At 29.4% G+C, this 24887-nt stretch overlaps 2 protein-coding genes across 3 annotated transcripts in view; one reads left to right on the forward strand and one right to left on the reverse strand.

The window, feature by feature from the left end:
• Nucleotides 1-24887, reverse strand: part of LOC125827370 (actin-75) — a 130305-nt gene that overhangs the window by 54947 nt on the left and 50471 nt on the right. The window contains exon 1 of one of the 2 annotated variants that reach the window (XM_049506684.1): nt 18406-18422. The exons of the other annotated variant lie outside the window; for it this stretch is intronic. The gene's annotated coding sequence lies outside the window, so the exon portion shown is untranslated. Of the gene's footprint in view, nt 1-18405; nt 18423-24887 lie in introns of those variants that run through there. 2 annotated transcript variants of the gene reach the window in all.
• Nucleotides 21542-23881, forward strand: LOC125827358 (uncharacterized). Its single transcript, XM_049506665.1, has one exon. It carries the CDS (start codon nt 22231-22233, stop codon nt 23731-23733), a length of 1503 nt encoding a protein of 500 aa, XP_049362622.1. The 5' UTR covers nt 21542-22230; the 3' UTR covers nt 23734-23881.

Below are 24887 nucleotides of genomic sequence, written 5' to 3' on the forward strand. Positions count from 1 at the left end.
TTTATTAACTTAAAAAGAATTTTTTCCAAGTTATATAAATAAGATATATATTGACTCATTGCATAATAAATTATAAAGACATATGAATAACTATTTATATAATGAAAATAAAGCTTTGGGACCTTAAATATTTGTCATCTATTGGTGCAAGTTGCAACTATATATATATCAATCAAAAGATGGGTATAGAAGAAAGATATAAAACAGACAAATAAACTTTTAGTAATACTAATATCCCAATTTACTTTCAATTTGCCCGTGGAGAAAGAATCAAGTTCGAATTCTTTGGAATGATACATTGAAAAGATATCTACGAAAACAAAATGTATAAGTATGTTTTTGACATTGTTAAAAATATAAATAATACTATATTGACTTTCAATATATTAGCTCATTGTGTAGGATGGTACACCTTAAAAATCTTGTACAATTACAAGCAACTGATTGAATATAGCACCACAAATATTCTTGGCGAAAATGAGAGAAAAGAATTAATGACTAATCATTAGAATGAAAACTGTCATTGCAAGAAATATGTAGTCACACGTGTTATTCATAATTAAAATAAATTATAAAAGAATTGAAGGTGAAAGTGTTGACACTTCCACCACAAATAATCATCTTACAAGATATAGAAATTAGTCAGTCATTCGTGTGTTTATATTCAGACTTAAGAAAATACTAAATCTGTGAAAATATTTCAAATCCTTAACCCTTGCCTCAGGATAATTTTTTACTATCGATACCTTGATTCTATAGCAAATATTTACCATTTAACCGTCGCTTGACTTTTCTTAATAATTTGTACTTTGACATAGTCACAAATTTACAAATATATATTGTAGAACAACATAATATATTTTTTAGAGACCACAAAACAAAAAATGATATTAATCTGATATTTGAATGTCACGATCCAGACCATCATGATTGCCACCCACACTAACACTTCGGTGGGAGAACTACTACTACAACCCCAATCAACAGTGGCGTAGCGAGGAATTTTATTAAGGGGGGGGGGGTCCTAACTTTGAATAGTAATTTTATTTTTAAAAAACGATGATTTATAGAGATTCTATTTTTAATAATATTGTGATATAATTTGGGTAAATTGGTCTCTTATTTATAGAGAAAGAAAACCTTATTCCAAAAGGAAAATGTATTAAAATTTAAGAAAATCTTATTCCATAAAGGAAAAAGGTAATAAAATATAAGAAAATCTTATTCCACAAGGAAAAGTTATTAAAATTTAAGGATTTTTTTTTCAATTAAAACCTTAATCCAAAAGGAAAATGTATTAAAATTGAAGAAAATCTTATTCCACAAAGAAAAAAGGTATTAAAATATAAGGAAATCTTATTTCACAAGGAAAAGGTATGAAAATTTAAGGAAATAATTCAATTTTATTTGAAAAAAATACTTATTGGAGGTGAGTTTTGAACTTGGGTCACTCAAGACAAGCATAACACCAGGATATCGAACTGGGGTGGAGAGTAGGTTTGCAACACCTCTAGCCATCTCCACTATGTGTTACTTTGTTATTTTAGGGTGTCCAAAATACAATATATATCAATATAAGTCAAAACTTTATGTGTATATATCGTATAATTTTTTTATGAAGGGTGTCCAATTGGACACCCTGGGGACAAGTTGGCTACGCCCTGCCAACCAAGCAACTAATCTAAAAACTAAGGCATTTAAGTATATGAAAGCGGTTAAGTACTAAGGAAAGAAATAAAGTTCCCATAAACTCCAACAAAAGTCTAACAATAACTAAACAATGCGGAAGAAATAACCTAGAACCTGAAAGTCAATGTACTTAAACATCTAAAGTTCAACAAGTCTAAACAAGAAGGGATGCAACCCCAATCTAATGAACTAATCAACTAACTAGAACATAGTCTAAGTCCGAAAATGATGGACATAGACGAAAGAGAACCTATGGCAGCCCGGAAGAATTGACTCACCCTTGAATTCGAACGATCACTGATCTCCTAAGCGAGGTCTGTCAATAGCCGCTTGAAGATGCCCTGTACTCAACAAAAATAAGAGCAAGTGCAGTATCAGTACACAACCACAGTGTACTGGTAGGATCATACGACTATCCTACTAAGTACAACATACGTAAGTCATCACAACAATATAATCACATGCATATATTGAACATATACAATATTATCAGCATTTACTAACAACGAACAACTTTTGCATTTCTCAAGATACACAATTATATCAAATCATTGGTCCTCTCATAGAACCCAAATCCAAACAATTAGCATACCGGAACGTGGTACCCGATCCAATAATTATGCCAGAACGTGGCAACCAATACTATAGTTATGCCGGAACGTGGCAACCGATCTAAGTTAATTATGTCAGAATGTGGCAACCGATCCAAGTCAGTTATGTCGGAACGTGGCAACCGATCCATTCAACACACCACAATCACAATCACAAGTATATTCTCAAAATCATACATTTAAGTCATGATTCATGGCATTCATCATTCCTCTACCTCATTTACAACAAGTGTGATCAATATACAACATTCATATACATACAAGTATCATAATTAAGCAAGAACAAGCATACATCACACAATCATAGAATCACAACCATCACCTACCTCAAAATAAACTTGAAACCCTAAGAAACTTGATCCTTCCCTTTTCGGATTCATTCCGCTTGTTCTTGGTCTACAAACAATCAATACAATACAAGAATCAATAAACAATCACTAATTACCCGAATTGCTAACAATTCTATGAACCCTAGTTCATACCCATGATCCCAAGTATTCAAAATAGGATTGTTTCCACTATAGAATCTAGATCAAAACCATCCCCCATCATTAATTACCCATTTTATTACGTTCTACGGATTGAGAAGCGGATTTGGGGAGTGAAAAGCTTACCTTTACCCTCAAGAATGATGGAAAACTGTTAGGAGTCACCTGGGGTTCGTTCCTTAGCTCTAAAAATTGAAAAGTGCAAAATAAGGTCGTTTAGGGGTTTATTTACCACTTTAAGTCGCGTCGAACCCGCCACAGTGGCCCTCACCCTGTTGTAGCGGCCCTGCCAGAGCGGCAAAAATTCCCTCCAAGGCGGCTTGCACAAACCAGTGAGCTATTTAAAGAATTTCAAGATCCCTATATCACAACACACCTCTAACCAACGACGCTCAGAAAATACCTTTTACGCTAAGATCGATTTTGGGAGTTTTACTTGCCCGAATTCAATTCCGTTAAGTCATACGGATTCCTTAACAAGCTATCTATCCACCCAGGGGCGGATCTAATGGAGGTTAGGGGGGTCACCCGACCCCCCTCGTCAAAAAATTACACGATATATATAAGGTCAAATTCTATTTTTATGTGTGTATATATTAAAATGAACCCCCTAAACACATGTAAAGAGGCTAGCTCAGTGGTAAAGGGGGTTCAAGAATTCGCTTGGACGTCATGGGTTCGATTCTACACAAAAACACTTTCCTAAAATTTTTCTTGTTTTCTTCATTTGGAAAATCAAATAGCAAGGCTAAGATGGGCTCAACATTTTTGGGTTGGAGCTTTATTGTTTTTTTTTTTTCATTTTTTAATGTTATTTCTCCTTTTCAATATTCATTTTTTTGAATTTCTAAGGCATATTAGTTTCATTTTTGTATTTTATTATTTTTGTCTCCATTGCTCATTTTATTTTTACGTAACTCTCTTTTATATACTAATTCAAAGGAACTTTTTAAAAAACTGTCAATTATTCTTAAACTTGAAATTGAGATAGAGAAAAAAAACTTTAAAGATAAGTTAAACTTAATCGAACGAATAAATTTGTAAGACATGATTATTCATCATATTTCTTTCTCATTTTATCAGTTCTATTCTAGAGAGACGTAAACTACATTAATATGATTTATTCATTTTTTTTACCGATGGAAAACCTTATAAATTGAATAAATGAACAAAAAATTGGCGATGCCATTTATTTATCCTTTTAATATGCATTATAATATTAGTAACTCAATCCCCACACATTTTAAAGAGTATTAAACAATTTTTAAAGTAACATATGATTGAATGAACACTAATTTAATTTATTTTAAAAATTCAAAATAAAGTAAAATAATAAAAAATTAAAGAAAAAAATCATTTAAAAATAAAAAAGAATCAATGAAGTATAGTAAAAGTAGGAAGAAACGCTAAATGCGGCATGACAAGGCAAGTTATATTTAATGGATTAAGGATAATTTTTTTCTTTCCCGATCCGTTTTGCTCCATTTTCTTATTTGCTTCTTATAAGTTGAACCCCCTCCACGAAAATCCTGGCTCCGCCACTGTATCCACCCATGTAATCATAATCATAAATAAATTACTCGATTGTTACCAAATTTCCCTACACCTTAATGACTCCGATTTCATCCAAATCTGGATTACGTTGGAAAAATCCAAATACTACGAAAAAGTTTTTCGATCTTAAATTTTCCCCTGTCGGCATTTCTATAACGACGGGAACAGGTCGTTACAATGAATAACTAATAAGTATTTTGGCTTTTCTTTTTTACTTTTAAGTGGTGTATGTATGCTTATGTGTGATTATAAATCATTTTACATATTGCTTTGGTTACATTTCTTATGCTGAGATATAAATCAAATAGTAAATATTTTCTTTTAGAGGTAAAAAAAAGCAATCAAATTTTCTTATATTAGACCATTTCAAGATTATATGTGTATTTTGTATAAATACATACGATTTCTAGTATATAGTCAGACAATTGACGCAGAGAATGAAATTTCTAACAATAATAATATATATTGATTGACCATATTGAGAAGAGTGTAAGAAGTAAGAACAAGACACCTTATATATTTATTAATATACGGTAAATATCTCAAAATGTCATTCAACTTTGTAAATTTATCTAGAAAAGCTATTGAACTTTGTTTTATATCACTTAAATCATTCAACTTAATCCTTTATATCAATAAAATCTCTGAATCAAATTTATTATTAAAATAATTAATTAACTGAAATTCACCCTTTTCCATCCGAAATTTACATACCAACAAATGAAGAATCAAATTATTGCTAAGAATTAAAGCAGCAGATCACTTATATATAGTTATATATGGTCACTTTGATTCATTTTTGTTCTTGGTTTGTCTATAGATCTGTAGATATTTTCTTTGCGTAGTGTTTTAGGATTTTATATTTTCTACTTAAAAAGTATTAAATTTGTTTTTATAAATACTAATTAAGTTAACCGCATAAAAAAGGATTTCTTTTTTTATGTAATGCTTTAGGTATTTTAAATTTTCTATTTAAAAGTTACTGAATTTAGCATTATAAATACTTAATGAGTTTTTTTTAAAAAAATTATTTATTTGTGGAGTCCATGTTTACATGACATAAGAAAAAATTATTTTGTCATATTAAAAAAAACTAAAGACAAGTTGAGTGATTTTATTGTGTAGAAATCGAGGAGTGTCAATATGTAATATATATATATATATATATATATATATATTTTTATCTAGCTATGCAACGTAATTTTCCGAGGGAGGGGTGTCCGACACCCCTCAATGTGGCTCCGCCACTCCATCAATTATGATCATAAATTTATGAAGAAAGATTACAAATATTTCTTTTTTTTTATATTTGTACTTTTTCTAATTTTACATATTTTTTGTTTATTACAACTAAATGAAAACTAAACATCAAATTTAATACACATATAACAAGAGTCCGGAGCCTAAAGGGCAAAAAAAATTGACAAATTTCAAAAGGGCACATCAAATTTTTTTCTAACCAAAGGGGCAAAATCGCTGCCCTATTAGCGATTTTGTCCAACTTTTTTTTTGTTTTTTTTTTCAGAAAATCGTTGCCCGTGTAGCGTTTTTGCAATTTTTTTTTAAAAAAAATTAAAATCGCTGCTATGGCAGCGTTTTTATAAAAACGAATTTATTTTATTTTTTTGGAACCGTTAATGTTTTTTTTTTTAAAAAAAAAAAGCCCGCTGCTTTTGCAGTGTTATTATAATTTTTGTGGAACAAAAAATATTATATTTTTAGAAAATCGCTGCCAAGGCAGCGATTTTGGTGGAATTTTTTTTTTTAAAAAAAAAATCGCTGCTAAAAATTGATGTTGACTAGTTGACAGAAATTTCAAAAAAAATAAAAATTTCCACCAAAATCGCTGCCATGGCAGCAATTTCTTAAAAATTAAAAAAAAAATTCTACAAAATTTATAATAACGTTGTAACAGCAGCGATTTTTTTTTAAAAAAACATTAACGAAAATCGTTGCCAAGGCAGTGATTTCCAAAAAAATAAAATAAAAAAATCATTTTTATAAAAACGCAGCCATAGCAGCGATTTTAATTTTTTTAATAAAAAAAATCTCAAAAAGGCTACACAGGCAGCGATTTTCTGAAAAAAAAAAAAAAAAAGTTGGACAAAATCGCTGATAGTGCAGTGATTTTGATCTGTTAACGGCGTCAAATCAAAATCGCTACCCCACCAGCGATTTTACCCCTTTGGTTAGAAAAAAATTTGATGTGCCCTTTTAAAATTTTTGTCAATTTTTTTTGCCCTTTAGGCTCCGAACTCTGTTTAAGAGCCCAAATAATGTAAATATTGGGCATGCATGTTTTGGACTACACAACTTATAGAAATCAGTAGTTAATTAATTAGATACATACTAATTTGTAATATTACGAATTTTATTAGATTTTAGTGCGTCTAGATACATATATCTTGAGATATATGAGGTTAAAATTAAGTGTAATTTGTTATAGATACATTGTATCCAAGTGGATTCGCATGTATCTGAGATACATAAACAAATCTCGCTCGTCACTCTATTATCTCGCTCGCGTATCTGGTATCTCATATACATACAAATCACACTAGATACATGTATTTTGAATACATATACGATTTCATTTACCTCCCTCCCGTGTTGGCTTGCCTCTCTCCCTATCAGTGTATCTAGTAGCAAAAACCATGTATGTAGGTGTGCTTGACTTGAAATTTGATATGAAATTATTAATCAATGATATAATTAGTAATTATTTAAAACTATAGGGAGAATTAGTAATTATTTCAAACTATAGGGAGAATTAGTAATTATTTCAAACTATAGGGAGAATTAATAATCATTTCAAACTATAGGGAGAATTAGTAATCATGGTATGAATGTTTGTGTAATTAGGTAGTTTCGTAACTTACATAAATAATCTCACTAGTTTAGGAGCTACTTACTTAGATACACGCTACTTCGTAATATTACGAATCTTACCAGATTTTGGTGCGTCTTGACTTTTGATACGTCTAGATACATATAGCTCAGATACATGTGGTCAAAATTAGGTGTAATTTGTTCAGGATACACTGTATTCAAGTGAATTCACATGTATCTGGGATACATAGACAAATAACATTCACCTCCTTCCCATCTCGCTCGTCACTCTCATATTTCACTCGCATACTGGTATCCGAGTTACATGCGAATCACACCAGATACATGTATCTGGGATACAAAACAAATCTCGCTTGTCTCTCTCCCTATTTTAGTGTATCTAGTAGCAACAACATGTATCTAGGTGTATCTGACTTGAAATTTGATATAAAATTATTAATTAGTGAGATAAAAATATAATTATTTCAAACTATACGGAGAATTAGTAAATATGGTAAAAGTATTAGATTAATTAGGTAGATGGAGAAAAAAAACTTAGTCTAGTGACATTGATACGCCTAAAGAGGTCTTTTCTTTTTTAATATATTGGGGGTAAGAGAAGGAGAAATAAGGAAGGATTACAATATGAAAAATCAAGTGCTCATCAACAAAATAAAAATTTAGATAGTTAACCAAATGAGCTACGAAATTCCAAATCTAAATGAGGCCATAAATCACATTTCCACTCTATTTTGCCTACAATCAATGCATGATCGACACCACCTTCTTCTAAAAGAAAAAGGAAAAAGAATGTTTACACAGATAATTGAAGGAAAAGAAAGCAAAAAAGAAAATTACAAGACATGTTTCACTTTTGTGGTTAGTTAGTTAATGGTGGCAAAAGTTCATTAAGGACTAATTAACTTTTGAAAAAATAAGAATGATTAAAGATCCCACTCAATAACCAAATCTCGGAAAATATCCATTGTCTCATATTTGGTTATCAAATGGATATTTGTTTATTGATGTTAGATACTCAAAATATTTATCGTATTTTTCTTTTATATGCTTCTTGAAAAAACTATTAATTGAATTTTTTTTACTATTTTACTCTAATTTATATCTTAAGATATATATTTTTTTTAATTAAATATTGAAACTTAACTTTGAATATTTTATCCAACTTGGTATAGTAAAACCTCTATAAATTAATACTCGGTAAATTAATAATCTCTCTAAAGTAATATTTTCCTCCGGTCCCAACTTGGGCCCATGGAACAAGTCACCAATTTCGATAAGATAATAAGATAATATATTTCCAGAAGACCCCTATATAAATATATGGTCCTATTAATATCATAAATTAATAATTCTTTAAAAGTATAAATATATTTAAGACAATTTAGTGAAATATGATTCTATTGTGTTATGTTTTTTCTTAAAATTTAAATCTAGTTGAAGCTCATCTCTAACTTTTCTTATTGCATCCAAGAGATCCGATGTTGTCTTTTCGAACTGCACGATAAAATTGTGAAGAGTTCTAAATGCAATAAATGTTTCCTTATGGTTCAAAAGGTATAGTATCATCTACAACTTCTTCATCAGCATCGCTTTTCAATGGTATTAACAATTTCTTCTGAGCTCTGGACTTCTGAACATATATCACTTTCACCCGGATATTCCAACAGGTTATTCACATTCATTTTATTGTGGTAATCGAAATCATTAATCACGACCTCAAGTTCATGAATGACGTTTTCACAAGTGAGTTCATTCAAATTCTTTAAGATTGCATCCCCGAACAAATTTTACAGTGTCGAAAACAATTTGCTATTGTCTCTTGCTGGAAATTTGTTGTCCAAGCAAGGATTGCAAAATTGATAGCATCCAAAACATCAATCTTTGTTGGATCAGTTTGTCCCACTTCATAGCCTTCTAATATCCTACGATAAAATCTGTTACGATAATACATCTTGAAAGCTCTTATTATCCCTGCATCACAAGGTTGAAATTTGGATGTCATGTTGGGTGGCAAGAAAAACAATTCAACATTTTGTAGTCCTTCACTATTTATATTATGGGCTGGACAATTATCTATCATAAACAAAACTCGTCTACCATGCATTTTGTGGTCAAACCAACAAATATATTCATCAAAAAGCACACTTGTCATCCATGCTTTTTGTTTGCATGATAGTGACAATTCAATAAATATGATATATAAATTAGTAAGATACAATGATTTTGAAGTATTCGTTGTACTTTATATATAATATTTTTTTATGTGAAATCAATAAATATGATACATAAATTAGTAAGATACAATAATTATGATATAATCAAAATTAACCTTCATTAAATATCAAATCATTCTTTAAATTAATAAATATTAATTTATCGATTAAATAATATCTCTATAAAATAATAAAATTTTATGGTCCCACCTATATTAATTTATAGAGGTTTTACTGTATTATTTTATTCCACCTCTCAAATGAGATAAATTAGTCTCAAAATTATAATTTTAGAACTATAATCCCTCAATAACTTTATTCGTGAACCAACTATGACACTCTATTAAGAAATTTGTAGTTTTTAAGAACAAATAATATGTACTAAGAATGAAATAAGAAAAAATAATTAAATCTATTTTGAACTTTTAAAATAACAAATAATGTGAGACAATTATTTTTTAAAATCACGACAATTGACAAATAATTTGAAACGAAGGGAATATTTATTCACCGAACATTAGGTTATCAATGTCAGCTATTTATTAATCATCAAATGGATATTAGATATTCATTAAGCATCAAGTGGATGAGATCATTCAATGAAAGATCAATTGGGAGAAATATATATATATATATATATATATATATATATATATATATATATATATATATATATATATATATATATATCTCCTTCTGCTGGTATAATCTGACTTGATTGGGCCTCTTAGCCAGGACAAGGTGTTCATCAGGATCTTCCCATAAATAGCTCGTTAAATACTAATTATACATAAAGTATATATTTAATTTAAACAGATGGATGAGCGGCTATTTAGGTTAATTCTTCAAATTCAGTTCTCAACTCTGATTGTTACTATTAGTACAACTTAATCTATTGTAGCTGGTTGCGCTCCTTAATTTTTAGGTCAATATTAGTATTTCAAGTGATTTAATAGTATGAAAAATCTTTAATATACTAAGTAGAAGTTAAACTCAGGACAGAATAATGAAAGTCTTTCATACAATGTATTTATGTGCCATTTCCTGCCGCTAAATAATTAAAAAAGGCAAAATTTTATATGTCTCTCCTTAATAAAAGTACTTTTATACAATGTATTTATATTGGAAAACTTATTTAAATTTTACTAGTTTAGGAGCTAATTACTTAGATATACTTTATTTTATAATATTGCAAATCTTACTATATTTTGGTGCATCCAAATGCATCCAGATACATATATCTCAGGATACATGGGGTCAAAATTAGGAATAATTTGTTCTAGATATAATATTGCATCCAAGGGGATTAGCATGTATCTGGGTTTCATAACAAATCTCACTCGCCTACTTCCATCTTACTCGCCATTCTCGTATGTATCTTGTATTCCAAATACATGTAAATCACACCAGATACATCCAATACATATATCTAGTGTGATTTTCATGTATCTGAGTGACATAACCATCTCACTTGCCTCTCTCTCCATCTCGCTCGCCTCTTTCCTTATTATAGTGTTATATAGTAACAAAAATGTGTGTATCTTGGTGTATTTTTCTTAACAGGAAACTCTTAATTAATGATAAGATACATAATATTTTAAAAATATAAAATTATAATATATATTGTAATGAACTATATCTAATTATTAGGTAATTCTTCCATTTATTTGCTGTCTGAAGATCAATATAGGGTTGGACAAATCAAAGGGTCTTTTGACTCTTTATGTCTTTAAAGCCCAATTGATCAGAAAGCCGGGCCAAGGATCCAGTGACACATGACATAGGTACGATTAGAAATGGGTGATCTTAAAATTTTGGGCAAATTACAGAAATCACATATTTTTAAGGCAAAATTATAATCTATCCCTTAAAAGTTTATAATTACAGAAATCTCTCAAACTGATACAATAATATAAGCGCTGATACATTAATCTGATCCACGAGATACATTAATCGTTAAGTAAGATACATTACATTTTATACATGATACACTAATCTGATGTACATTTTATACATGATACATTAATCTAATGCGCGAGATACACTAATTTGATGCGTGAAAATGAGGGATTTTGGAGATTAGTAAAATTTATAGGGGATAATGGTAATAAGTAAACTAAAAGATGGGACTTTTGTAATTAATCCTAAAATTTTGACTCTCGCTTCCTTATATATGTTTTTAAGGTCCAATTTTAATAATGTTGCCCTAGGACAAATGGACGAGGTCAAAAATTTAAGATCATTCATTTTCAAAATTATTCCCGTAAATCACTCGATTTGTTTAAATTTAAATAGATGTCCTGAATCACATTTCCACTATATTTTTGCTATAATCAATGTATGATCGACACCACTTATTTGGAAAAGGGAAAAACAATGTTTACACAGATGATAGCATTTCAGAAAATTATTGATTCTGCAGATCTAGACAAAGTGAACTCCTTATCAGCTAAGAAGATTCAGATATCTCTGTCAACAAAGTTATAATGGAAATATTATCATCATTTCCAATTCCACCAATACTTTGGTGCTTTCTTCAATTATTGACATGATGAAATGATACTTTCTTTTTCTCACCCTAATTTTCTTTAACGTCCGGAAATAATCTCTTTGCCTCAAAAAAATAGTATAAAGACTTTATACTTTATTCTCTTCGTATCTTATTTCATGAATTTTTTTTTGTTGTTGTTGTACTTCCTTTTAAGGAGAACCTGTTCGTCCTGTTTCAATTTGTTTGTCCTATTTTCTTTTTAGTCTGTATTATTTTTATAAAAGTGTATATATCTTTCTGTTCGTACTACTCTTTAGTTTCAATTTTTTACATGACATGTTTAAGACTATAAAATTAGATGACATTTTGATACATTTCACATATCTTTAATATAAGACGATATACTGCAAAAATCTTACTTATTTACTTTTTCTAACTATGTGTCAAGGGAAAAATAAATTGAAACGGAGAGAAATATTTTTTTTACTTTTTTTGTGAATAGATGGGATACTTTATTTGAACCTACCAACTTATCTCAATTTTGACAACAATGAATTTAGTCATGTTTCTTTGTTAATCCTTTTCAAATATTTCTCCAACTGCCTTTCATGTTAAAAGGCATTTTCGGTTAGTGCTACCTATATGTGGGGCATAAATATGTTGTTGAGATTAATAAACTACCTTTATATTATTCGTCTTTTAAAAATTTTGTTCATCCTTTCAAAAAGATATTTAATAGCTTTAATTATAAAATTCTTATTTTTAGATTTCTTTCTTTGTTCTAAAATAAATAAATTTTTAAGGTGGGGCACATCTCATAAGAAAGTTAGTTAATAACTTTAAGGGAAAAAGGGTCTGAAAAATATTTTAATTTTGGTCGAAATTGATGTTACGATATCAAATTTTATGGAGGACCTTTTATCCCTGCACTATTTAATAGTGTATTTTGAAGGTATATATGTGCCCACGTGAAATATTTATGATGTCCACGTAGACACATAAATAGTACAGGGGGTAAAAGGTCATTTCCAAAGTTTGGTATCGAACAATAATTTCGACCAAAGTTAGAGTATTTTTCAGACTATTTTCCCTAACTTTAAATATAGAGTAATTTATCAATATTACTCTTATTTTATTTTTATTTTTAAAAAAAAGTAGAGATAGTTGAAAAATCCATCCAAGAGAAGGATAATTGATGTTTTAGCTTTTAAAGTTGGTTCGAAATAATTGATGTTGACAAACAAAAAGATATTTAACGATAATTATTTCAAACCTAAAAAGAAAAATACTTCCTCCATTCCATAAAGGACAATTTCATTCTTTTTCTCAAATTTACCTTTGACACATTTCTAAATTCGATGTACAAATCTAATGATTATTACTTCAACCTAAAAAAAAATAAAAAAAAAATACACCGTCCATTTCCTTTTAGTCCATTCCCTAAATGATACTATTTATTTGTTCTTTATTTTTTCCTTGAGACATTCATAATTCAATGTATTAATTTAATGATATTATGTCCACCTAATTATTTTTTAAAGTATATACTGAACAAATAAATAAAGGGAAAATTATATAAAATAGCAAACCACTAATTCAAATTAAATATTATATCCACAGTTTCATTTAATTCTAATCCGTAGCAAACACTTGTCATTCGCCTCTCTCCCCAGAAATTTCGTTCGTCACTCTCCCTCACGTCTCTTACATTTGTGTTTGTATAATACGAGAGAAAACTGTATATACAAATACAAATACATATATTTTCGTCCTATACATTACAAATATGGATCTTCCGTTACCAGTTTTCTTTTGTCTTTCTCTCTTTCTCGTATACAAATACAAATTATACAAACTACAATGTATAATTTGTGTTGTATAAAGCAAGAGAGAGAGAGATTTGATATATAAATGTTTTATTTCGATTCAATTGTATACAAATTCAAATTTTATGCAGATATACAAACACAATCATTGATACATATACATAGTAGTTACATATATACAATTATCTAATCGATATACATATACAATCGCTGCGTTTTTATACATACGAATGCCTGTCTGCGATTTATCTGATGCTCCATAGCAAACATAAAATTTGCTATGAAACACAATTATACAAACTATAGCTATAACATACAAATATGATTTTTATGTTTGCTAAACCTAAAATTTACTCATAAATAAAAGCAAAGGTAATATATCGGAGCAAGTTTAATTTGACAAAACAATGGGAAATAAAATATTATTAGGATGTTATATCTATGAGTTGATACACAAATTAATAGAGTCGTACCACATTGTTCTAAGAAATTATCTTTGTAAATTAAAATAGCCACCTCAAAGAGAGAGAGAGAAACCTAAATTACAAAATCAACAGGTTTAAAAGAACATAAGTATCATAATTGAGTGATAATTGGACCAACACTTGTTGCTTTCTTTAGAAAAAACAAAAGGGTCTTATATAGTCATGACTAGGGTTGGACATGGTATGATACTGTAGGTATTTGAAATTTTCAATACTGTAATTTTGGTATTCAATTTTTAAAACACTATATTATTATCATATCAATTTAATTCGAAATAGTTCGATATTTTAAAGTTCGATTTTCATATTCTACGATATGGTAAATCGGTAACCAAAGTTTGTTCAACTTCGACTAGTATATACTCGTATAATAAAGTATTATGACTTCAATTTTTTTTTTTAAAAAGTCTCAAATCATACTAACACATTACACATGTATAAATATATATTCAAAATAAAGTACAAACAACTCATTTTGTTAATCAGTTAAATTTCAAATATATTTCACTCAAAATAGAATATACTCCCTCCGTTTCACAAAGAATGACCTCCTTTCCTTTTTAGTCAGTTTCAAAAGAATGACCTCTTTCCTTTTTTGGTAACATTTTACTTTTAGCTTTCCACGTGGCATGTTTAAGACCACAAGATTAAGAGCAATTTTGTACATTTGACATAACTTTAATTTAGGATCACAAGATTCAAAAATCTTATTTAATTTCTTAAACTTCGTGCCAAGTCAAACTAGACCACTCTTTTTGAAACGGAGGGAGTACAAAGTTTCACGTTCTATTACTTATACTAGGTTGTATATTTGTTAGTATTTTAATAATAATAATAATAACAACATATATATATATATATCAATTTTGGTATGTTATATCTAACTATCAAACACCGTATCGAGTATAATTTTTTTTATAAATGTATATCAAATACCAAAATCACGGTATTAAATTTTTTAGTTTAGTTCGGTAATTCGGTATATACCATACCATGTCCACCCCAAGTCTTGACACGTATATCGTATTGCAAGCTTAGTAGCATGACACATGGCACGCTCTCAATGAAAGTGTCCAATAACTAATAGTACTACAAGATGTTCTTTTGAAACATCTGTTGTGTTGTTAACAGTTTTTCCAAATATTTTAAAATAATTTTGTCGAATCAAAAGATGAGGATTTTTTTTCCTGAAAAAATCTAATTATTATATTTATATATGAAACTGTGGAAACAAAAAAGTCAATACATACAGGGACTATTTTGGATCCAGTGAAAGAATAGAACAATTGTTATTAAAGCCATGAACCCACCGGCCATAGGATAAACTATTAAACTATGAATATAAGTTAGATCGATAAAACTTAATAGTCAAAAACTCTCTCTTAGCGTTTCAGTATCAATATATTGTTATTATTTATATAAATATCTTTATCAAATATCTAATCACATAGATTGAGTTATCATTTTTATTGACTTCTTGTTAGTCTTAGCCTTTCTTTTGAGGTTCTAAAGAATTATAATATCTTCCTATGGGTTTATTCAGATATTCAACCAAATTCAGTTATTACTTCACGTAATTAATAAAAAAATATTTTATCTTTCAACATATATTTCTCACTTATTAATATTATTTGAGTCTAAATAAGATATCAAATCAAGTAACAATATCTATAAGACGTTAACATGTTATAATCTAATATATCACGAAATTTTTTAACTTAATAATCATAAAAACATAGATAATCATAGAGTTTAATAAAGAAATAAGAACTATCGTTGACGACATATGTTAGTTATTATTTTATTTAAAAATTTATTTCAACTATACGAAATATTTTCTTATGACTTAATGAGCGCACCTCCATGAGAGAGGAACAAAAATAATGATCATATCTAAATAACAAAACCAGCAATGCAAGAAGGATGGTATTATGAAGTAGTGATAACTAGATTAACTCTTAAAATTCTTTGTTAGTTAAAATGTTGAAGCCAAAATAATAAAATTAAAAAGTACTATATGAAAAGTATTGTTAAATTTGATTGTAACATGTGTCACACTGTAAGTCGAGCGACATAATACATGTCGTCACTCTTTAATGAAGGAGTAGTGACACGTGTTGCTTTATCAAAATTAAAAATGGTTCTACATGTGTAAGTCTAATAGCATATTATTTATAAAATTTATTTTTTCACCATATTCATTAAGGAATTCATTTTTCTCCTTTTAAGAAATTTATTTTCCTAAAGATATTATTTTTCAAAATATTTTAATCAAATGGATATCTTAGCCACTTACAAATGGAGTAAAATAAACTTGTATCTAAACAAGAAACTACGAGGTAATCTGTCATAGTAAGAAACCACCTAGACCATTGCCTTTTTATTATGCTTATATTATTAAGGTAATATCTGGGGTTGGGGTTATCATAAATAAATATTTTAGAGGTGATTATTGTTTCTAATCGTGTCATTAATTCTCTAATTAAAATAAAGTAAATGCACTTTTTAGTTATTGACATCCTAGTGGGCAACTAAAACTACAGGTATTTCGCACCTCTTTCCATAATTAATTAATTGCTTAATCACATTCTTCCGGTCTATCTTCGTGTACTGGGAAATTTGTGAATTTGATACTCGTGATATCTGATTAAACATATTTAATCGAGTGTGAATATTTTTTCTATTTACTTTTACTTGTTGTACTTTTTCCTAAAATATATTTTCATTTTACTTATCACTTTTGATATATCAAGAAAAGAGAATTATATTTTTCCATGTTTACCTTCATCATTAAATATTCTTTGTCAAATCATTTTTCAAGATTTAATACTAAACATCATTTAATAAAGATAGTTTGGTAAAAAACCTATATCAATAATTATTTTCTTAATGAGTGTACCAAATCAAAACGTGATTAGTATAAGTGAACGGAGAAAGCATTTGATTCTCCTATTTCTAAATCTCCAAAATTTGATGAATTATCAATGATGATGAAAAAATTTAATTATTTATTTATCAGGTTAAATTTGTTCTATGACCACGAAATGGGAGTAAAAGTAATAGTATATATAAATACAATATATTTTCTACGTAAAGGGACTAAAAACACATTTACTTAGTGAAATATTACTAGGAGACCAAAATAAAAATATATCAATAATTGAGAGCTCGAAAGTGAAATTATTTTATAAAATTAATTAATCATAATCATTGAGCTCCCTCTGCAGATGTTAATCCTAATAAGATTGCACTTTGTTCCATATGGTACAATTAATTTTGAGAATTTTTTTTTCAAATAGTTACTCAATTAATAGTTATTATCTCAAAAAATATATTTTTTTATTTAAAAAAATAACTTTCTCAAAAAATATTTGACATATTTTTCCCTATAAATTCAAATACGTTTATCACTGTCTTGTAAAATTAACAATTTTTAAATATTTTAATTCTTTATCATCTCTTTAATCACATTTAGTGACATACGTATAATCATATAAAATAGGATTATCTAAAAGATGGATTAAATTAGATTATTTAGGAAACAGAGAAGAAATTTCTTGGTGATCCTTGCTTTATGGGTGCATCTAAAAGAGTCATACTAGGAAACATGAAAAATTGTAATGGGCGGTTGGTTGTAGGGACGGAATTAGCTCATAAATTATTAATTTACATAAATTTAATAATTTATCATCAGATATATTAAGAAATTTATCAAATATTTATAAATATATAATTATAAATTCAATCATTATTATATATATAAATTTAGAATCATCACAAAAATTCATACATTTTAAATCTTGAATTTGCTTCTATCTGCTTCGTAAGCAAAAAGTCCTTTTGGGGCTTATAATAATGTATTATTGCACATGCAAGACAGAGGGACCATATAAACTATATATGTCTTAAAAACACCACGAATGCACTTTGTAAGGTTATATATGAACTAGTTTCAAGGATTGATGATGAATCTTATGGATGGATTTAAATAATTCAATTATTGTTAGTACTAATTAATTAATTAAGCTCCCTTAAGCATTAATGCACTTTTAGTTAAAAGAATGGGGATCTAAGTGTCAGTTTTTGTTTATTGGAGGGTTACAAAAAAACAAGAATGTTGACAAATCAATAAGCACCACAAATACTCTGTTAGAAAAGCCAACTCACTTTTCAGTTTCTCTCATTTGAAGAGATGCTTTTTTTTTTCTTTTTTTTATTTGTTGAGTGCGGAATCAGAATTTTCATTAAGGAGACTTAAATACGAAGAAGTGAGCACATAAAAAAGTTGAATAGAGTTTAACGTCTACTATATATAGATAATCTTAAATCGAAGTAAATATATGATAAAATAAAAAAGAATTCAATATTTACTATATAAATATAATTTTGATCATATTTACACATTTTTACCGAAAAAGATTTGGATGAAGCTATGAATTCTTACTAGCTCTACTCTTATACTCGGTTCTCATATATATATATCCAACAATAGCATAATCAATATAATTTTACAAATAGAATTTGAACAAAGTAAATAATAACTAGATATAATCTATTTTACTTTTATCTTTGTGAAATAAAATAATTATTTTTGATAAATCCTCGACTTATATTTTCGAACATATTTCAAAGGATGAGGTCCCATACAGGGGACCACAAATTAAACCACCATTAAAAGAGGCGTGGACTACTTGATGATAATAAATTTATGTTGCAAAAACATGAACGTTTCTTAAAATAATATGAAACTTACATAAAGTGAACTTGACCAACAATAGCAAAATTTATTGGTTGATTTCATAAATGATGATCACTTTAATTTTTATTTTATTATATTAAATTTACTTTTCGTAACATAAAAATTTATTAATTTGTTCGAGTATCACAAAAAGTTACTAATATATTTTTGTAACAAAAATATCATCCAACTTGTACTGTAAAATCACGCCAAGTTACCCAAACATTTTTTTTTGGAATCAAAAGATCATTCATTTTTTTCTAAATATTATATAAAATATTTTATTTTATTTTCTCCTAATGACTTTTTAAAATATTTAGATAAAATTAAAGGATGTTTCACTTAAAAAAATAGTTTAGTGACCTTTGTAGTACTTAGGTAAAGAATCTTAGAATTGTTATAAAAAAATAATTTAGTAATTTTAATGCAATTGAATAAAATTGAGTAACAATCTATAAAATTAACTCGAATGTTTTTTTTAATAAATAATCAAAGAGAATTTGTTTGCTTGTTTCTATGCATAATATAGTCAATCGGAAATTGTTGTCCTTGTCCCAAGCACTAAATTTTGATGAAATTAAAATGGAATATTGCCACACTGAATCAGTAAAGTAGGTTAAATATTGGCTAATTAAGTAATTATAATGAAGCACTTTAAAATGTTGGGTCAACATTTTGAGTTTACGAGTTTTAAATTTAAAACAAATAAAAATATAAGACTTTTAATAAATTAGTTTTATATATTAAATATACCTTTTAATACAAATACGTTATCTATAAGCTTTCACAAATAATATAAGTCTCATATTTTTAAGAGAAATATATAAAATTAAGACATGAAAATCATTGACTAGAGAATATATAATGTTTTGTTATATAGTTTTAGAAGGAATATTCAAATAATATCCACCCCACCCCTATGTTTCAATTAGTATGTAACACTATAACTTGCTATATATTTGAGCTGCTCTTAATTGTCATATTTGTTTGATTAATTGAGTTTTTATTATTTTTGTTAAAAGAAATTTGAGAGTCAATAGTGCTAATTGGTCAATTTTATATATGCTTGGTTATATGGTTCATTCGGGAGACAGATTGAGCCTCAAGAAGTAGTAAATGGTCTTATTAATACACAAATGTATAATTTTTCAGGAATTTCAATTGCGCTCATTTGCATAGAAATTGTAAGCAAGCTTACGCTTTGAGTGTATGTTAGACTCGTATAGACAGTCTAATTAGGTGCTTGAAGTATAAGTATTATAGAATAAAGCTCCAACGTGAGCCTCATAATATTTTACAAATGTGAAAGCGAGTCTTGAATTAATTCTTCAAAAAGTCTTTTAAAGCTCTAGTCCTACCTATTTTTTCTTTAAAAAATTATTCTAAATAGATTAGCTTTGTGAATAAACTAAGTACGATAAATAGGGTTGTACAAATTTTGGGTCAAATCGATAATCTAAATTTATAATAAGGTTGTTGGAGGCTCAGATTATTGATTTGTCAGTTTTATAATCGTTCATGCTCCTATAATTATTGGGTTATTTGTTTGAATCTTGTTTTGACTATCAATTCTTAACCGTTTAACCCAAAATTCTAATGAGAAGTAAACTTATCTCTTATTCTTACATATATTTTATCGGAAACATTTTAAAAATATTTATCATGAAAATGTTATTAATTTTGTATCCATATAATTTCCTGTTTTTAATAAATCTTTCTTCAATAAACTTACATGGAAATGATTAATACAACCTTATTTATTAATAAACCCATAATCAAACTATTTATAATTGATAATTGATAATCCAATACTTTTAATTTATTAATTCGTTATCGATTTTGCATATTATAAACACGATAACCAATACCATTTATATTTGAGCCGTACCGACCAATACCCTAATGTCAAATTTGTTGGAAATATAAATAATACTAATCTAAAAATGAAGTAGAAAACTTCAAATTGTACAAGCAACCACTACACACCAACCCCCAATTAATAACTTATCAATCCTCCTTTTTTTTTTTTTTTTTCTTTTAATCATGTCTACGTTATTTGTATTAAATTTTTATATAAAATTGAAGGTCGTACTCTCTATCAAGAATTTTTTTATAGTTTGAATTTAAACTCGAGACTTTTAATTAAGAGAAGAATAATCTCATTCATTGCATCACATTCTGTTATTATTTATTGAATTTACATTAGAATTTTGATTACATTTGAATCACACAATGCAAGACTCATTTGAAAGTGACGCTTACAACTTAATTTTCTCCATACTAATGCTCACATCCAAAATATCTAATTAATGATAGAGCAATTTCATCACTGCACCACCATCAACGATCTTATCAATCCTCTTTCAGTTTTTACCATCCCGACTTTTCATCTACCCCACCCCGAACCCCACCAAAATCAGTCCAAAAAAGAACCGTCACCGTTTTGAGTAACGGTGACAACTGTTGTTGTTCCAGATGAACGGTGATGATTCTTGAATCATCATTCATTTACGGTGTTATCTAGTACAGGGTATTTCTGTTTACTTCACTTTGTCACCAGCACCAAATACCAAATTGCTTTTGTTTATGGTGTCCCCTTTTTTTCCTTTCTCTATATTTGTGTGACTTTTCTTCTTCATTTTACTCATGTAAGTTAAGTGTTTGTGTAAATTCCTCAAAGAGATAGTAGAAAAAAAATTGAAGGATGAGGATGGTAAGAGCCATTGATTCTTCAGAATGTCCTAGTATTTGTGGGTTCTTGGTTGTTGAAGCTTATCCTAAAAGGTACTCTTCCAAGATCCCTTCTGATTTAGTCCTTTTCTTGGGTCTTGGATTCATAGATTGGTAATACTATACATTGAAAAAGATACACAAATTATATTATATAGTTCTGTTCTGTTTATTAGAGGTGAAAAAAAGGGTCATTTGGGGGAAATAAAGATTATGGGGTTTGCAAGATTTACTCAGTTTCTCTTACCTGTCTTTGGAGGGTTTAATGAGATTCTTGGGTTAGGGTTGAATATAGTCTTCATCTAGTTTTTCTTTTGACTTTTATGGTATTTTTAACTATTTTGTTGTTTGGGTTTTTGAGGGTTTGTAGTTATGTGATGAATAAGTAAAAAGGATTTGATGGTGGTGTAAATGTTGTTGTTGTTGGGATTAGTATGATGGATGTGTTCCTTGTAAAGATTGAATTTTTTTCAAGAAAGTTCATTTGGGTACTTAAGAATTGGAGCTAGGATTAGTAATAAGAGAGTCCCTATTTTCAAGGGAAAAATTTGTGAAATGGTAGATACTCTTCTTACAACTCTGTCAATGGAGAATCATCATCCTTCAACCCTTTTGTCCATGGATTCCAGTGCTTCTTCTTCACATGATGAATTAGACCTTGAGATGAATCGCCAAGTTGTCATAACTCGTCCCCCTGATATTAATTTGCCCTTATCAGCTGACCGTAGCTCGCCTACTCAGCCGTGGAATGATATTCTTGATGTTGGGTTAGGGACACAGATCTATGAAACTGAAACTTTCCTTAGTGTGCCTAAAGTAGGGAGGAAATGTGCAAAACGTGTAGATAGCATCTGGGGTGCTTGGTTTTTCTTTAGTTTCTATTTTAAGCCTGTTTTAAATGAGAAATCTAAGGCTAAGATGATCCGGGATAGTAATGGAATTTCCGGGTTTGATAAAAGTGATCTCCAGCTTGATGTTTTCATGGTTCAACATGATATGGAGAATATGTACATGTGGGTATTCAAGGATAGACCTGAGAATGCATTGGGTAAGATGCAGCTACGGAGTTACATGAATGGGCATTCTCGACAAGGAGAACGTCCATTTCCGTTTAGCGCTGATAGGGGTTTCATTCGATCTCATAGGATGCAAAGGAAGCATTACAGAGGCCTATCAAATCCTCAGTGTGTTCATGGGATTGAGATTGTGTCGTCTCCCAATCTCATGGTTCTTGATGAAGAGGAGCGCAAAAGATGGAAGGAACTCACTGGTAGGGATGCGAACTTCACTATCCCACAGGAAGCTAGTGATTTCAGTACATGGAGAAATCTCCCCAACACCGAATTTGAGCTTGAGAGGCCGCCTCCTCCAATAAAGAGTAACCCACATTCCAACTCAAAGAAACTGCTTAATGGTTCTGGACTTAATTTGTCAACTCAGCCGTCCAATCATAGCAATGGAGACGCAATGGATCTACTACCTGTCAACGGCAAAAGGAAAAAGGACTTCTTCTCAAATGGAACTGAAGAAGAGTGTTATCTGCAAGTGAATCCTCCTTCCTATCAAATTCCAGACCTTGAAATTCACCCAAACGAACCAAATTGGTTAAATGAATTTAGTGGGGTGATGAGGGATGCTTATGGCCCTGTTACAGCTGCGAAAAGTATCTATGAAGATGAAGAAGGTTATTTGATCGTAATCAGCTTGCCATTTGTAGATCTTCAAAGAGTGAAAGTTTCATGGCGGAACACACCCACACATGGGATAATCAAGGTGTCTTGTTTGAGCACATCTCGGATCCCGTTCATCAAGAGACAGAATAGGACTTTCAAGCTTCAAGTTTCATCCTCAGAACACTGCCTTCCAGGAGAGTTCGTCCGAGAAATTCCTCTTCCCGCTAGAATTCCTGAAGATGCTAAACTTGAAGCATATTATGATGAATCAGGAACGGTGCTTGAGATATTGGTGCCAAAAGTTCGCGATGGTCCAGAAGAAGAACATGAAGTTCGGGTTTGTCTCCGTCCTCACCTTGTTGGGAATGACCTGATGTTGACCTAGACGCGTACTGGGAGAAATGCATAGGTGGTTGTTACGGCTGGTGCTTCGTTCAGCACTGACTTTGTATTATCTGTAGTGTGGTTTTAACGAAACACACTAAATGTTGTGGTTGGCAGTTGTTATCTTGACTAGTTTTTATTGTAACAGTTTGCTATGAAATTTCACCATTTGGTTTATTAGTATAGCCACTAATATTGTGTTCATCTATTAAATTCATAGCTTTTCATAGCAATTCGGTAACTTAACAAAAAGAAGTATCTGGTTTTATGACTTCTTTTTATTGTGGGAGTTCGGTTTTTGGGCTTGCTTGCTTCTATAATGTTGCATTGTGGTGGGATGGATAAGATCCTTCTACCCTTAAATAGTGTTAGTCTATAGAGAGTGAAAAAACGAATTGATTGGCTATTGAGTGCAACTTGATAATAGACAGCTATGAATAGTTTGTGTGCTCTATATGAATCTATTGTACCATAAAACTTTCTAAATAAAACCAAGGCCACAGAAACAGAAAGGTATAAGACAGCCACAGGACATCTATCCTTGAGGCATACGCATGATATTTTCACTTGTTGTATTTATTCTTTACCATCAATTTATCAAGAAGGCATTTTTTATGGTCTTGTTCATACCACAACTAAAGAACCTCACTTGATAGCATGACAAAACACTAGTTTCTTCCATCTATCCAAACTTAGGTAGACAGAGTTATTCGACATTTATGTTGATGGAGTTAGTTGAGGCCGAACACTACTATTATTAAAGGAAAAAAAACCACTTGAAAACTTTAGCAGACACTATGTTGTGACTTGTGTGTGTTATCAGTTATGGACCACAAGTTCACATCGTGAAAGTCTTGGAAAATAATTTAGAGAATTAATATAGTGGACAAATAAAAATAAACAGAGACGGTATAGTTTTTAGTAGTTGTTTCATTTCTTATCCTTCCTTGCAAATTGCTAATGGGAAGTACGAGGTTACATTTGTTGTGGTCAAGATTGGTGGTGCTTAATCCCTAGTTTTGTTTTAAATCTACCAACTAAAGTTTTCATTGTAGTGTTACTATCATTTCTTAATTCCATGATTGTTGATTTTTTTATTTTTTTTGTGAGTTGTCTCCTTTTTTGTCTGGATGCTCAAGAAGACTATTTTGAGTA

The sequence above is a fragment of the Solanum verrucosum genome, unplaced genomic scaffold (genome assembly GCF_900185275.1).
Source record: "Solanum verrucosum unplaced genomic scaffold, falcon-dt-bn FXZP01000138.1, whole genome shotgun sequence".
NCBI classification, from domain to species: Eukaryota; Viridiplantae; Streptophyta; class Magnoliopsida; order Solanales; family Solanaceae; genus Solanum; species Solanum verrucosum.